Here is a 13,510-nt window from a genome sequence, read left to right on the forward strand (position 1 = left end):
ACCCGGTACACGGTCTACAGGCGTCTGATTGGCTCAAAATTTATACTGCAGCAGGAGAACGACCCAAAATATACAGCTAATGTCATTAAGAATTATCTTTAGAGTTCTTTTAAAAACTGTGTGCAAGTGTTTCGAAGGCAAAGGGTGATCACATTAAATATTGATTTGATTTAGTGTTTTCTTTTGTTCATTAACATTGCATTTTGTTTATTGATAAAAAATAAACTATTAACACTTCTATTTTTGAAAGCATTTACAGGGGTTTTTTTTACACATGCCTAATTCTTTTGCACACTAATAAATTTAATACATTATATTTATTAGGAGAGGATGGGTGCTGAATGCAATTTTCAGCTCAGGCAATAGAATCCGCTATGTCTATACAGCAGGATACATTGTAGCCTTACATCAAATGTACACTTCAGTTGCTTTTAGTGTGATGTGAACAAGGCCTAATATGTGCCAGCTTTGTTCAGTTCCGTCTTCTGTAGTAGTTTACCAGAGTAGTCTGCTAACTCTTTATTCCGGACAGGTTTCTAGTTCATTGCAGAGGTCTGGTTGTGTTGCTTGGACCACCCTAGATTGCGGCACAATAACCAAATGATTTTTTTTTTAATTATTTCTCTCTCTCCTGATCAAAAAATGTCCAAAAGCTAAATAAAGCATATTAGAATTTGTTTAGTTTATGACTGACTAGCTATTTAGAAAAAAAAAGTCACTTTTAAAGAGAACTTCTAATTGAAGCAGAATGTGAAGAATAAATGATCTTTATCTGTTGTTTGAATTCACTTTTTAAATCATATTTATCTGTCAGGAAATTTATGAATCTACTGCCTCAGCAATTACTAGTGTTGATCATATGAATATTGCTTACTGCAAATCTTCCAAGGAGAACTGCTGTTGATTTCAAGTGTCTATAACATGAGAGCTTTGATCAGTCTGTATTCAAATAGGATCCATAAGGATCTGTTGGGATCTAACGCATTATGATGGGGCCAGATAGGTGCCCATTGAGGTTCTAGGATTTTTGATACATTTGCTTCTTGCCATAAAAAATACCTGAATGTGAAAAGAGCAGAAGACGTGATATTAGTAGACAAGAATTAGTAGACGTTGAACAGGCTGTCCTTAGGTAAATGAGAAGCGTTTTGTGTTCCAAAATGGTTCTTTATTATTCCAACGCGTTTTTCAGCCAGACTGGCGCCTTTCTCAAGAAAAATAAGAAATACTTTTTACCTTGAGAAAGACGCCGGTCCGGCACCGAAAAGCATTAGGACAATAAAAAAACATTTTGAAACAATAACTTCTCTTTTACCCCAGCATAGCCTTTTCAACGTGCTATTGTCCTCCTCTACTATTATTCATCTGGAAGAAGTTTTTATCCCACAGCCATGGGGCCGCAGCAGCAGTTACTCGCATCTACAGATGTGGAGCCTTCACTCAACACCACCAGGTGAGCGCAAACTCCCGCTTTTCACCATCTCTACCAGGCGATACTACTCTATGTGTGTGCGCTTTGGCCCCCAAACAGTTCTTGAACACATGACATTACCATTTTATAATTAGTCCCTCACATGACCCAATAGCAATAAAAATAATGATGTACTTTTTGAGGTTTTGGAGAGATCCTCGTTGTCCCGTCTATATACTTCCCAAGCTGCAGGTCATATGTTCCAGGTCCAGGCACAGAGGAGACAGGCTCTTGAAAACGTTTTTCTTTGTTCTGGATAGTTTGTCCTCCTTTCACCTTTTCCTAAAAAATATTACCCATGATTGTTGTAGCGTAACACAGGGATAACAAAACACCAGACGCCAGCTGGAACAGCTGCACCGAGGCATCCGAATGAAACAGGATAGTTAATAGCAAGCTGCAACCAAGCTTGTAATTGTTAAAATAAATATGCTACTCGAAATAATATATTCACTATAACGCCACCGAGCACTTTTAAAGAACTTGCTAGCAGCCTAATTGTCTCATTTGTAAATGTGACGAGGTTGCACAACACTATAAATGTAAATATTTTTCCTTCTTAAAAAGTGGATGTAATAAAATAATATAATTGAGCAATATATACTAGAGCGGAAAACTGAAATCTTGCATTAGCCTGGAAAATGTGCACATTTCTACCAGCAAGCGATAAAAAATACAAGTTACAATTCTACTCCTGCGATCTAAACAAACGGTAAATTACAGTGCCTACAAGTAGTATTCAACCCCCTGCAGATTTAGCTGGTTGACACATGCGGAATTAATTTGGCATTGTGACATTTGTACTGTAGATCAGCCTGGAAGTGGGAAATGCACTGCAGCAAATTTTGTTTTTGTTTTTGTTTTTTGTTTTTTTTAAAAACGTTAAAAGTTAATTCAGAGTGTCAGTTATTATTCAACCCCTCAAACCACAAGAATTCTGTTTGGTCCCCCTAAAGTATTAAGAAGTAGTTCAGGCACCAAGAATAATGAGCTTCACATGTGTGGATTAAAGATCTCTTTTGCCAGCCTTTTCTGACTATTTAAGACCCTCCCCAAACTTGTGAACAGCACTCAGACATGGTCAACATGGGAAAGACAAAGGAGCATTCCAAGGCCATCAGAGACAAGATCGTGGAGGGTCACAAGGCTGGCAAGGGGTACAAAACCCTTTCCAAGGAGTTGGGCCTACCTGTCTCCACTGTTGGGAGCATCATCCGTAAGTGGAAGGCTTATGGAACTACTGTTAGCCTTCCACGGCCTGGACAGCCTTTGAAAGTGTCCTCCCGTGCCGAGGCCAGGCTTGTCCGAAGAGTCAAGGCTAACCCAAGGACAACAAGGAAAGAGCTCCGGGAAGATCTCATGGCAGTGGGGACATTGGTTTCAGTCAATACCATAAGTAACGTACTCCACCGCAATGGTCTCCGTTCCAGACGAGCCTGTATGGTACCTTTACTTTCAAAGCGTCATGTCAAGGCTCATCTACAGTTTGCTCATGATCACTTGGAGGACTCTGAGACAGACTGGTTCAAGGTTCTATGGTCTGATGAGACCAAGATCGAGATCTTTGGTGCCAACCACACACGTGACGTTTGGAGACTGGATGGCACTGCATACGACCCCAAGAATACCGTCCCTACAGTCAAGCATGGTGGTGGCAGCATCATGCTGTGGGGCTGTTTCTCAGCCAAGGGGCCTGGCCATCTGGTCCGCATCCATGGGAAGATGGATAGCACGGCCTACCTGGAGATTTTGGCCAAGAACCTCCGCTCCTCCATCAAGGATCTTAAGATGGGTCGTAATTTCATCTTCCAACAAGACAACGACCCAAAGCACACAGCCAAGAAAACCAAGGCCTGGTTCAAGAGGGAAAAAGTCAAGGTGTTGGAGTGACCTAGTCAGTCTCCTGACCTTAACCCAATTGAAAACTTGTGGAAGGAGCTCAAGAATAAAGTCCACATGAGACACCCAAAGAACCTAGATAACTTGGAGAAGATCTGCATGGAGGAGTGGGCCAAGATAACTCCACAGACCTGTGCCGGCCTGATCAGGTCTTATAAAAGACGATTATTAGCTGTAATTGCAAACAAGGGTTATTCCACAAAATATTAAACATAGGGGTTGTATAATAATTGACCCACACTTTTATGTTTAAAATTTAATAAAATTCAACTGAGCAACATAACTTTTTGGTTTGTAAGATTTATGCTTCTGTTCATAAAACCTACTCTCGTTTGCAGTTTGAAGGCTCTAACTTATTTGCATCTTATCAAACCAGCTAAATCTGCAGGGGGTTGAATACTACTTGTAGGCACTGTATGTCATATTATCACTGAATTACTTACACACAGTATATTACATGGCCAGTATGTTGTAAGATTGGGTCACACCGTGAACTGGCCCCCAATAACTTTTACCTATGACCCTGAACCCAAAATCCTGCATAATGATGTTAGCTACGCACCATGTCAGCCATAAAAGTCCAATAGGTGGGTTTCCAAATAACAGTAGAGTTTCCAAGTGTCCCTAATGCCCCCTTATTGGACGTGACGTTTTGGCAACTTCCGTGTTCTGGGATCCAGGCATGCAGAGTGGGAAGTTTGGACTTGACTTTTACTTGAACGTCAGATCTTTTAGGAGGCCATTAGGGACACTTGGAATCTCTTTTGTTAATGGGGGTTATTAATAAAATGTACCAGTCTAATGCTGCCCACTTCTTTAGAAATAAAGATGGGCAGCCACAAATTGGTGATAGGTACTACTCTTTAATTATAGTACATGAGCAGTTTATTAAAGAGTTTGTCTGGCCATGGACGATGATTCTGCTGCTTCATTTGACTTCATGTCGGCAGAGGTCATGTAGCTCTTCTTCTTCCGGTCTGTTCTGTCGATGTGGCGTCACTGCTGACGTCACGCTGATTGACAGGCGACTTCCTGTAGTTAGGCACTGGGGAGCCGACTTTTAATCAGGATGACATCGATAAAGCAGAGCAGAAGAGAAGAAACTTCTCTGTCTAGGTCATGTCAACAGAAGCCATAGAATCGCCCCAGAAGCGGTCTGTGACCACTTTGAGCTGGCAGAGATTGGCACTGGGCAGAACAGGCAAGTAATTAGCAACTACCTGCCTATAAATTCTCAGTCTCATAAGAAAAAAATACAAAAGTCCCAGATAACTTTAAGAAAACCAAGAAAACGTACAAGAAATAAACTCTGCTACCCAACCTCTGGTTGTAACAATTGTGCACCATGTTGAGACCAAACATCTGCATCCATGCACATTTTTACATGTAGGTTCCCATACACATTAAATGAATTTCAGCTAAACCTGCTGATTTTGTCAGGTTCTGATGACCATATAATGAGTAAGGGAGCCTCCGGGCTCTTTCTAATGGCAAATATTAAAGGAAAGATGGGTCAGGCATGTTGGATTTTAACATGTACAATTTTTTCTCATTAGAGATGATCTGTTGCCAGAGTTGTCTAATGCTGGCCATACATATGAGAAAGCTGTCAGCCAAAAGTTCATTCAGAAAACAGCCATTTGTCCAGATCCCCGCATACATATGAGCACTTGGCTCGACCAAGAGTTTATGTGTTCTACGCAAGGAGGTGAGGAGAAATTCACTGTCAGGAACCTCTTGCAGTGGTTTACCTTCCGTGAATACAAAAAGTACCAACCATTGAAATCCAACTAAGAGAAATCGAAATCAGCGGGATTTGATGACTTTCATCTAATTAATATAAGAGCCTTAAGAACAGTGAGCTGAGAGCGTATGTGTGCACGGGGGAGTGGCAGAACAAATAGCTGACGGCTGATATCTAAGATGTATGGTCACATTTACTTATCTGTATATCTGTTAAAGGCTGGTTTGCAAAGAAGTAGCTACTCAATGGCTGAGACAGCTGCAATGATCTATGATATTAAAGGGAATCTGTCACCCCCTGGGACTTTTCAGACCTCTAATATGGGCATACAGGTGATAGAAATGTAAATCTATACATACCTGTATGGTCCCCACATCCTGATAGTTACCAACTATATGGGAGGAAATGGGGGACAAACCTTATTGTTGCGCACGCCGGAGGTCACTGGAGTGGAAGTCACAGTGACTCCCCGGCACCTGCGCACTAGAGCACAGCAGTAAAATAGGGCAGGGAGAAAAAAAAAGGCTCCTAAAGTTATAGGCATATTGCGCATGCGTGGGATGTGCAGATGTAGAGTGTACGTCACGGAGCCCTGTGACATGCATGGGAAGGCAGGGGAGGGGGGGATATTTCAATTAAGTAGGTAGGTGGGCATTTCTTGGCGTCCCCCGGTCATCAAGCCTAGGAAAACGGATTTTATAAAAAGATATATCAAAGCAAGCAAATCTCTAATATGGACCATACAGGTATGTATAGATTTACATTTCTATCAACTGTATGCCCATATTAGAGGTCTGAAAAGTCCCAGGGGGTGACAGATTCCCTTTAAGAATATTCCCGAATATCGAATAATAATTACCACCATTTCCTATTTCCTGTAAAAATGTATTCATCTTAGTGAAAAATGCACACAACAATGCCAAACATTCCTCTGGATTCACATGTTTGGCCATTGGTTAAAGAGAACGTGTCTTGAAAAATCACTGTTAACTTACAGATATGGGGTTAATCTGCAGGTTTATAGCGTTCTGAAGTTGCTCAGTGCCCGCACTGACAGCACAGTTGCCAGGAGAAAATTACTTTTATTTCTCCCAGCAGCCTCCGGCTTCCTGTCATAGAGGCATAAGTATAAAGTGAGCAGTGGCTGTAACCACACCCCTAGCACTGACTGAAAGCTGGCTCTGTACTGATGCACTGTAGAGCTGGCTCTCAGTCAGTGCTGGGGGTGCGGTTACAACCGTCTCTCACTATGCACTGAGCGTGAATGTACAGTGGGGAAAATAAGTATTTGATACACTGCCGATTTTGCAAGTTTTCCCACTTACAAAGAATGGAGAGGTCTGTATTTTTTATCATAGGTACACGTCAACTGTGAGAGACAAAATGCAAAAAAAAATCCAGAAAATCACATTATATGATTTTAAAATAATTAAAATGCATTTTATTGCATGAAATAAGTATTTGATCACCTACCAACCAGCAAGAATCCTGGCTTTCACAGAGCTGTTAGTTTTTCTTTATAAAGCCCTCCCACTCCGCACTCATTACCTGTATTAATTGCACCTGTTTGAACTTGTTACCTGTATAAAAGACACATGTCCACACACTCAATCACACTCCATCTTCTCCACCATTGTCAATACCAAAGAGCTGTCTATGGACACCAGGGACAAAATTTTAGACCTACACAAGGCTGGGATGGGCTACAGGAAAATAAGCAAGCAGCTTGTTGAGAAGGCAACACTTATTAGAAAATGGAAGAAACACAAGATGACTGTCAATCTTCCTCAGTCTGGGGTTCCATGCAAGATATCACCTCGTGGGGTAAGGATGATTCTGAGAAAGGTCAGGAATCATCCCAGAATTACTCGGGAGGACCTGGTCAATGACCTGAAGAGAGCTGGGAGCACGGTCTCAAACATTACCGTTAGTAACACACTACGCTGTCATGGATTAAAATCCTGCAGGGCAAGCAAGGTTCCCTTGCTCACGCCAGTACATGTCCAGGCCCGTTTGAAGATCGCCAATGACCATGTGGATGAACCAGAGGAGGCATGGGAAAGGTCATTTGGTCAGATGAGACCAAATTAGAACTTTATGGCATCAACTCAACTCGCCGGGTTTGGAGAAAGAAGGATGAGTAGAACCCCAGGAACACCGTCCCAACCATGAAGCATGGTGGGGGAAACATCATACTTTGGGGGTGCTTTTCTGCAAAGAAGACAGGACGACTGCACCTTATTGAAGGGAGGATGGATGGGGTCATGTATCGTGAGATTTAGGCCAGCAACCTCCTTCCCTCAATAAGCGCACTGAAGATGGGTTGTGGCTGGGTCTTCCAGCATGACAATGACCCAAAACACACAGCGATGGCAACTAAGGAGTGGCTCCGTAAGAAGCATTATAAGGTTCTGGACTGGCCTAGCCAGTTTCTAGACCTGAACCCACTAGAAAATCTTTGGAGGGAGCTGAAACTGAATGTTGCCCATGACAGCCCAGAAACCTGAAAGATCTGGAGAATATCTGTATGGAGGAGTGGGCCAAAATCCCTGCTGCAGTGTGTGCAAACTTGGTCAAGAACTACAGGAAACGTCTGACCTCTGTAATATTAAGTTCTGTTTATCTATTGTATCAAATACTTATTTCATGCAAAAAAAATGCTAATTAATTATGTATAAATCATACAATGCGATTTTCTGGATTTTTTTTTAGATTCTGTCTCTCACAGTTGAAGTGTCCCTACGATAAAATTTACAGACCTCTCCATTCTCTGTAGGTGGGAAAACTTGCAAAATCGGCAGTGTATCAAATACTTATTTTCCCCACTGTACATTCACGCTCAGTGCATAGTGATCGACAGTTGTAACCACACCCCCAGCACTGACTGAGAGCCAGCTCTACAGTGCATCAGTACAGAGCCAGCTGTCAGTCAGTCCCAGGGGTGTGGTTACAGCCACCGCGCACTTTCTACTTACACCTCTATGACTGAAAGTTGGAGGCTGCCGGGAGCAATAAAAGGAATTTTCTCCTGGCAACTGTGCTGTCAGTGCGGGCACCGAACAGCTTCAGAACGCTATTAACCTGTAGATTAACCCCATATCTGCAAGTTAACAGTGATTTTTCAGGACACGATCCCTTTAACCAATGGCCAAACATGTGACTCCAGGGGAAGGTTTGGCATTGTTGTGCGCATTTGTGACTAAGATGAAAATCAACTATCACCAGTTTATAAAAACTTTTATAAAACCACACCATACTGGTTGTAACAAGTCATCAAGAGCGTAATTTACTCTCTACAAAGAAGTGACAGATTATCAGAGTGTTAGAAGAATATCCAGTATGTGGCATGCGACAGAAAACAACCATTTAATGAAATGAACACGTTGTGTGAATTGAGCTTCAGCCATTAATGTGGTTGTGTAAGAAATGTCAATTTGTATAGTAATCAAAATGAAATTAAAAGGGCAGATGGTTTACAAGCGGCTCACAAGCTCTCGAAGGATTTCAACAGGCAGGAGTGGTGTGACACCGACTTGTGCGCTCATTGCCTTCAAGGTTTCCATTTATCTCTGTTCTCATTTGAATAATGTCTACCTCAATGTTAATTTTACCTTTAAATTAAAAATGTCATAGTGTCCTGGTCCAGGCGCAGCGGAAATAGTCTGCGGGGCATTAAAAGCAAAGTCTCGGCTTGTTGTTGATGAAAAGGGGGCATATCCAACTAAAGAGCACAAAGGGAAAAAGGAAAGAATATGATAATGTCAATGACTGGAACATTACAGAATAAAACAATAAATAAAATAACAGAGTCATGTACTTTGTATGTTTTATGTACTGTATCATACTTTAGAATAATCATTTACAGTTCAGCGTTTTCATTACGTGTAGCCGGCAATGTCTGTGGCCACAATTTCACATTAGCCTGTTTTATACTACACCATGTCTGTAACATTTCATATATAGGACATTTTACGTGGCTATATAAAATATGCATCTATTTGAAATAGACTAAACCTAGTTTTATCCAATTTACAAAAAGCACAGTAGACGTCTCAAAAGAACTAAAAAAAAATCACTAAACTAACAGAAATATGCATTTGTTTTTGCAAAACAAAAGAAATACAACCAATTTGTGGGTTTAATTATTACTAATTGTGGTTATATTGCCGGATACACTGGGAAATGTCCCCAAAGTGCTCACAGATGTAATATGAATTCAGCCTTAAAAGGGATGTCTGGGCATCTAACATTGACGACCTGTCCTTATGATAAGTCATTAAAGGGGTTTTCCATGCTGAAGGTTATACTCTATGTGACCACTGACTACGGAATGGTGACAGTGTGCGATGTGCAGACTGTCCTGATTCTCCTGTCTTCCCTGTGTAGGTGGTCATGTGATCACATGTATGAGATTTGCATACTTACAGCTATGTGCAAACTAGTGTCATCTAGCTAATCTAAATCAAAGAAAATTGAAAGAAGCCGGATGAGATTAGTCGGAATGGGACCACGGGTATTCAAGTCGCATACATGCGGTGACGTGACAGCTCACCCCATGGGAAAAAGTGGAATCATGACAGTGTGCCATGGGAATAAGGGGAATCATGACTGTGTGTGCATTGCACACTGTCGTGATATGCCAGTCTGCAGTCATGTACAGTGCAGATTTTTCATTTCATCCCAGAAAACCTGTTTAATATTAGATTGTTGGGGTGCTTTGGTGGCAGCCGGATGTAAACATTGGATGGAGCGGGACAGCACAGTTCAATGTGTAGGAGCCCCTGCTGGGTACTTTAGATAGTATATAGTATATAGTAATAAAGATATACAGTAAGAATGGAACAAGCAATACGAAATAAATGATGTGGCAATCGTTCCAAGTTAGTCAGTATCATTCAGACCTGAAGCCCTTCACCCCCATGACTGAGCTGAATTTATAAAACCTCATATCGGAATGATGATCTTAAACCAGTTCAGTAGAACTAAGAAGCATGAAGGTGCTGCAGCCACAATATATGCACGTCCCCCCGGCAATTACCTCCTACGAACATTTCTTATGCTATGACTAACCTGGTTTGTGCATTGTGTCAGAAATCAGGTCATAGGATCCAGGTCCCACATTTTCCTGAGTGCTGCCCACGGTGACAACAAGAGATCGAGGGGCACGGTCATACATCTTGGCCTTTTACTGAATAAATACCTAAGGGTTAATGCAATACAAAGGGTTAAGTCACAATTGAAATTCAATTTACATTACTTAAAGGAGTTATCCAATTTGTAGACTATGCTCAGCACAGTTTCACATACAGTTGGAATATCAAGAAAAGGTGAGCAGACGTGCCAGCAGCAAGGAGATAATGACTTGTCCCCACGACCAAGAGGAAAATAGAAGATCTTCAGGGCTCCCAGAAAATTGGCCAAAGCCTCAGGAAAACACTCCAAATGCACAGATTTAGGCCACGGCCCCACTACCAGTATTTGGTCAGTATTCGGTCAGTATTTTTTCTCAGGAGTGGGAGCCAAAACCAGGTGAGGAACAATAGAGAAAAGGTATAATAGAAACAAGTCACCAATTCTGCATTTATCACCCACTCCTGGTTTTGTCTCCCACTCCTGAGAAAAAATACTGACCGAAAACTGACCAAAAACTGATAGTGGGGCCATGTCCTTATAGTTGTCCTGTGAATAGATTCTACCACTTGAGCTGTGGATCTTTGATGCTCCTCCAGAGAGACCATGGGCCCCTAGGCTGCTTCTCTAATTAGTGCACAATTTTCACATTTAGATTTTTTTAAACAATTAGAAAACCGTGTATCATTTCCTTTACACTGCACAAATACTTGTTACATTGTGTTGGTATATCCCATAAAATCCCAACAAAATATATTTAAGCTAGAAGGTGAAAAATATGGAAAAGTACACGTGGTATGAATACTTTTTCAAGGCACTGTATATATGCAGCATATGACTTATTACACATCTGACTTTTCTTTCCAATGTTTTATAGCAGTGTTTTAGGGATTTTTTCTTTCATTTGTTTTCACAACATTTTGGGTATTTTTTTTTCTGTTTTTCTTCAAAAACATACTGTGGCCACATATTTGCTGGGAGTTAATAGGGCAATATTAAACTTTGTTCTCTGAGGCATTTCATTTTTACTTAGGATTTTTTGTGTTTGCATGCTCTACGTGTGAAGTTTTTCTGACATAATGTTTTTTTCCAATAGACTTCCATTTTTGTCTTTTAAAAAAACAAATAAATCAAATGTCAACCGCACTTTTTGGTGCTGCTTTTGTTTCATTATTACTCATGTGAATTTAGGGCACAGAGATTTTTTGCGTGGATTTTGAGGGGGATTCAGCTTTAAAATCCATATGGAAAATTACCGTACTTCAAACGAGTTTCCAGTTTGTGCTTATTTTTCCACATGGAAAAATAATTCATATGTCACTTTTTGAGATGGTTCTGATTGAAAAATGGTACAAATTCGACTGTTGAATCAAAGGAAACGTCCTATGAACAAAAACCGAGTAAAAAAAAAAAGCACACAAAAATATGTTCCAAAAAGACTTCAAACGCCGTGTTCAAGTTAACTAAGCCAGTAAACAGTCTACATACATGTATTTGTTTTCACATTTTTGTACCGTTGATTTTTAATGAATCTAATAAATGGCCATTTTTAATTGAACCGTGCCATGAGTGCTGGATACATCTTTTTAACATTCTTGGTGACAAATGCTGACATTTCACTGTCGTAAGTGCTTAAGCCAAATATATCAACATTTTATGGTATTTATTGCACAATTTTTTCTTTAATCCTACGCCAAAACGTAAAAATGCTTGATTAACCTTTTGGAGTGAAGTACAACATAGTAACTGCTTCCGGCCCTGCCATAGACTTTAAGTGTCCAGGTGGTCCCACTCCTACACCGCAGTGATCTTCTAAAACGTTACTGCATAGGAGCGCAGCTACCAGCAACCTTGTACTTACGGGAGTGGGGATCCAGCTGTCAGAGACAGGCCAGAGTGCACATAAAGAAGGAAGAGACACTTTATTACCATCTGTGTCTTCTCGATTGCTATATACACAGCGCTACAGAGGCTCCTCCATACACAGTGGTGATGTGATTGCTGTGTATAGTGAGGGCGCAGGATCCAGACAGCTCTGCTTTGGTTGCATTTCCCTTGTAACTGGGAACAGATTGGGAACAGATTTTTTAGATATTTTAGTAGTCCTTTAACCCCTTCACGAGCTATGACATATAGATATGTTATGAGTTGTGTCCCGGCATCTTTTCGGGCACATGACTGTGGGTAGAATCACGATCCACCAGTGGCTGTTAACATGTTAACATGATCGCGCCCGGAAGAGCGTCACAAATCCCGCCCATAAGCACCCATGTCACATGATCGAGGGGCGGCGATGGGTTGGCATGACAACTGGCGTTCTACAGATGACACCCGTGCTTGTCATTGCAGATCTGCTATGAGCGCCGCTCCGTGGCTGGCATTCATAGAAGATGATGATTTTTGCTACACATAGCTGGGCTTAGCCCTGCAATATATAGCACAGGCAATCAGATGATCGCAGCTTCAAGTCTTCTAAGGGGACTATTCAAGCAAGTCAAAAATGGAAAAAAAAATACTTTTAAAAAAATGTGAAAGTTCAAATTACCCCCCTTTTAACCCATTCAAAATAAAACAATAAATAAAAAACAAAAATACACATATTTGGTATCGCTGCGTTCAGAAACACCGATCTATAAAAATATAAACAGATACATGTTTGGCATCTGCGTAATTACCTGGAGAATCATAATAGCAGGTCAGTTTTAGCATTTAGTGAACCTGGTAGAAAAAACTATTTTACTGCACTTGGAAATTTTTTCCCATTTTCCAGTACACTATATGGTAAAATCAATGGTGTTGTTCAAAAGTACAACTCATCCAGCAAACAACAAGCCCTTATATCGCCATATTGATGGAAAAATAAAAAAGTTATGTCTCTGGGAAGAAGGGGAGCAAAAAACAAAAAGGCAAAAACGGAAAATCCCAAGGTCATGAAGGGGTTAAGATTCTTAAAAAATAGAAAAAAAACAGACACTTATTTCCTTTACTTTCTTATCTATATCGCTCAATATCAGCAAAAGGGAATGGAATATGACAGTGACATAAAAATGAAGCCCTATGTATCACAACAAAAATACCCGAACGTGAAATAATTTTACAGCATTTTAAACTGCATGGGCAAAAAACCCTGAACATGTGCTTGGTCAGGAAAGGGTGTAAATTGCCCGGTCCTGAGCTATCTATTGATTTCATTTCTATATTAAAAGTTGCAAAAAAGTTGCATATACTAGAGAGGTCAAAACCATCTTAAAAAGAGCCTTCAGAAT

At 40.7% G+C, this 13,510-nt stretch overlaps 1 protein-coding gene across 1 annotated transcript in view; it reads right to left on the reverse strand.

Annotated features, from left to right (window-relative positions):
- STPG2 (sperm tail PG-rich repeat containing 2) overlaps nucleotides 1-13,510 on the reverse strand; it is a 1,485,896-nt gene that overhangs the window by 1,447,702 nt on the left and 24,684 nt on the right. The window contains exons 2-4 of the mRNA XM_073638559.1: nucleotides 10,185-10,314; nucleotides 8,726-8,835; nucleotides 1,607-1,753 (exon numbers count right to left, since the gene is read on the reverse strand). Of these exons, the coding sequence (XP_073494660.1) occupies nucleotides 1,607-1,753; nucleotides 8,726-8,835; nucleotides 10,185-10,290 (363 nt within the window). The 5' untranslated portion in view covers nucleotides 10,291-10,314. The remainder of the gene's footprint in view (nucleotides 1-1,606; nucleotides 1,754-8,725; nucleotides 8,836-10,184; nucleotides 10,315-13,510) is intronic.

The sequence above is a fragment of the Phyllobates terribilis genome, unplaced genomic scaffold (genome assembly GCF_046119375.1).
Source record: "Phyllobates terribilis strain yellow unplaced genomic scaffold, ASM4611937v1 Scaffold_1__5_contigs__length_1240528914, whole genome shotgun sequence".
NCBI lineage: Eukaryota > Metazoa > Chordata > Amphibia > Anura > Dendrobatidae > Phyllobates > Phyllobates terribilis.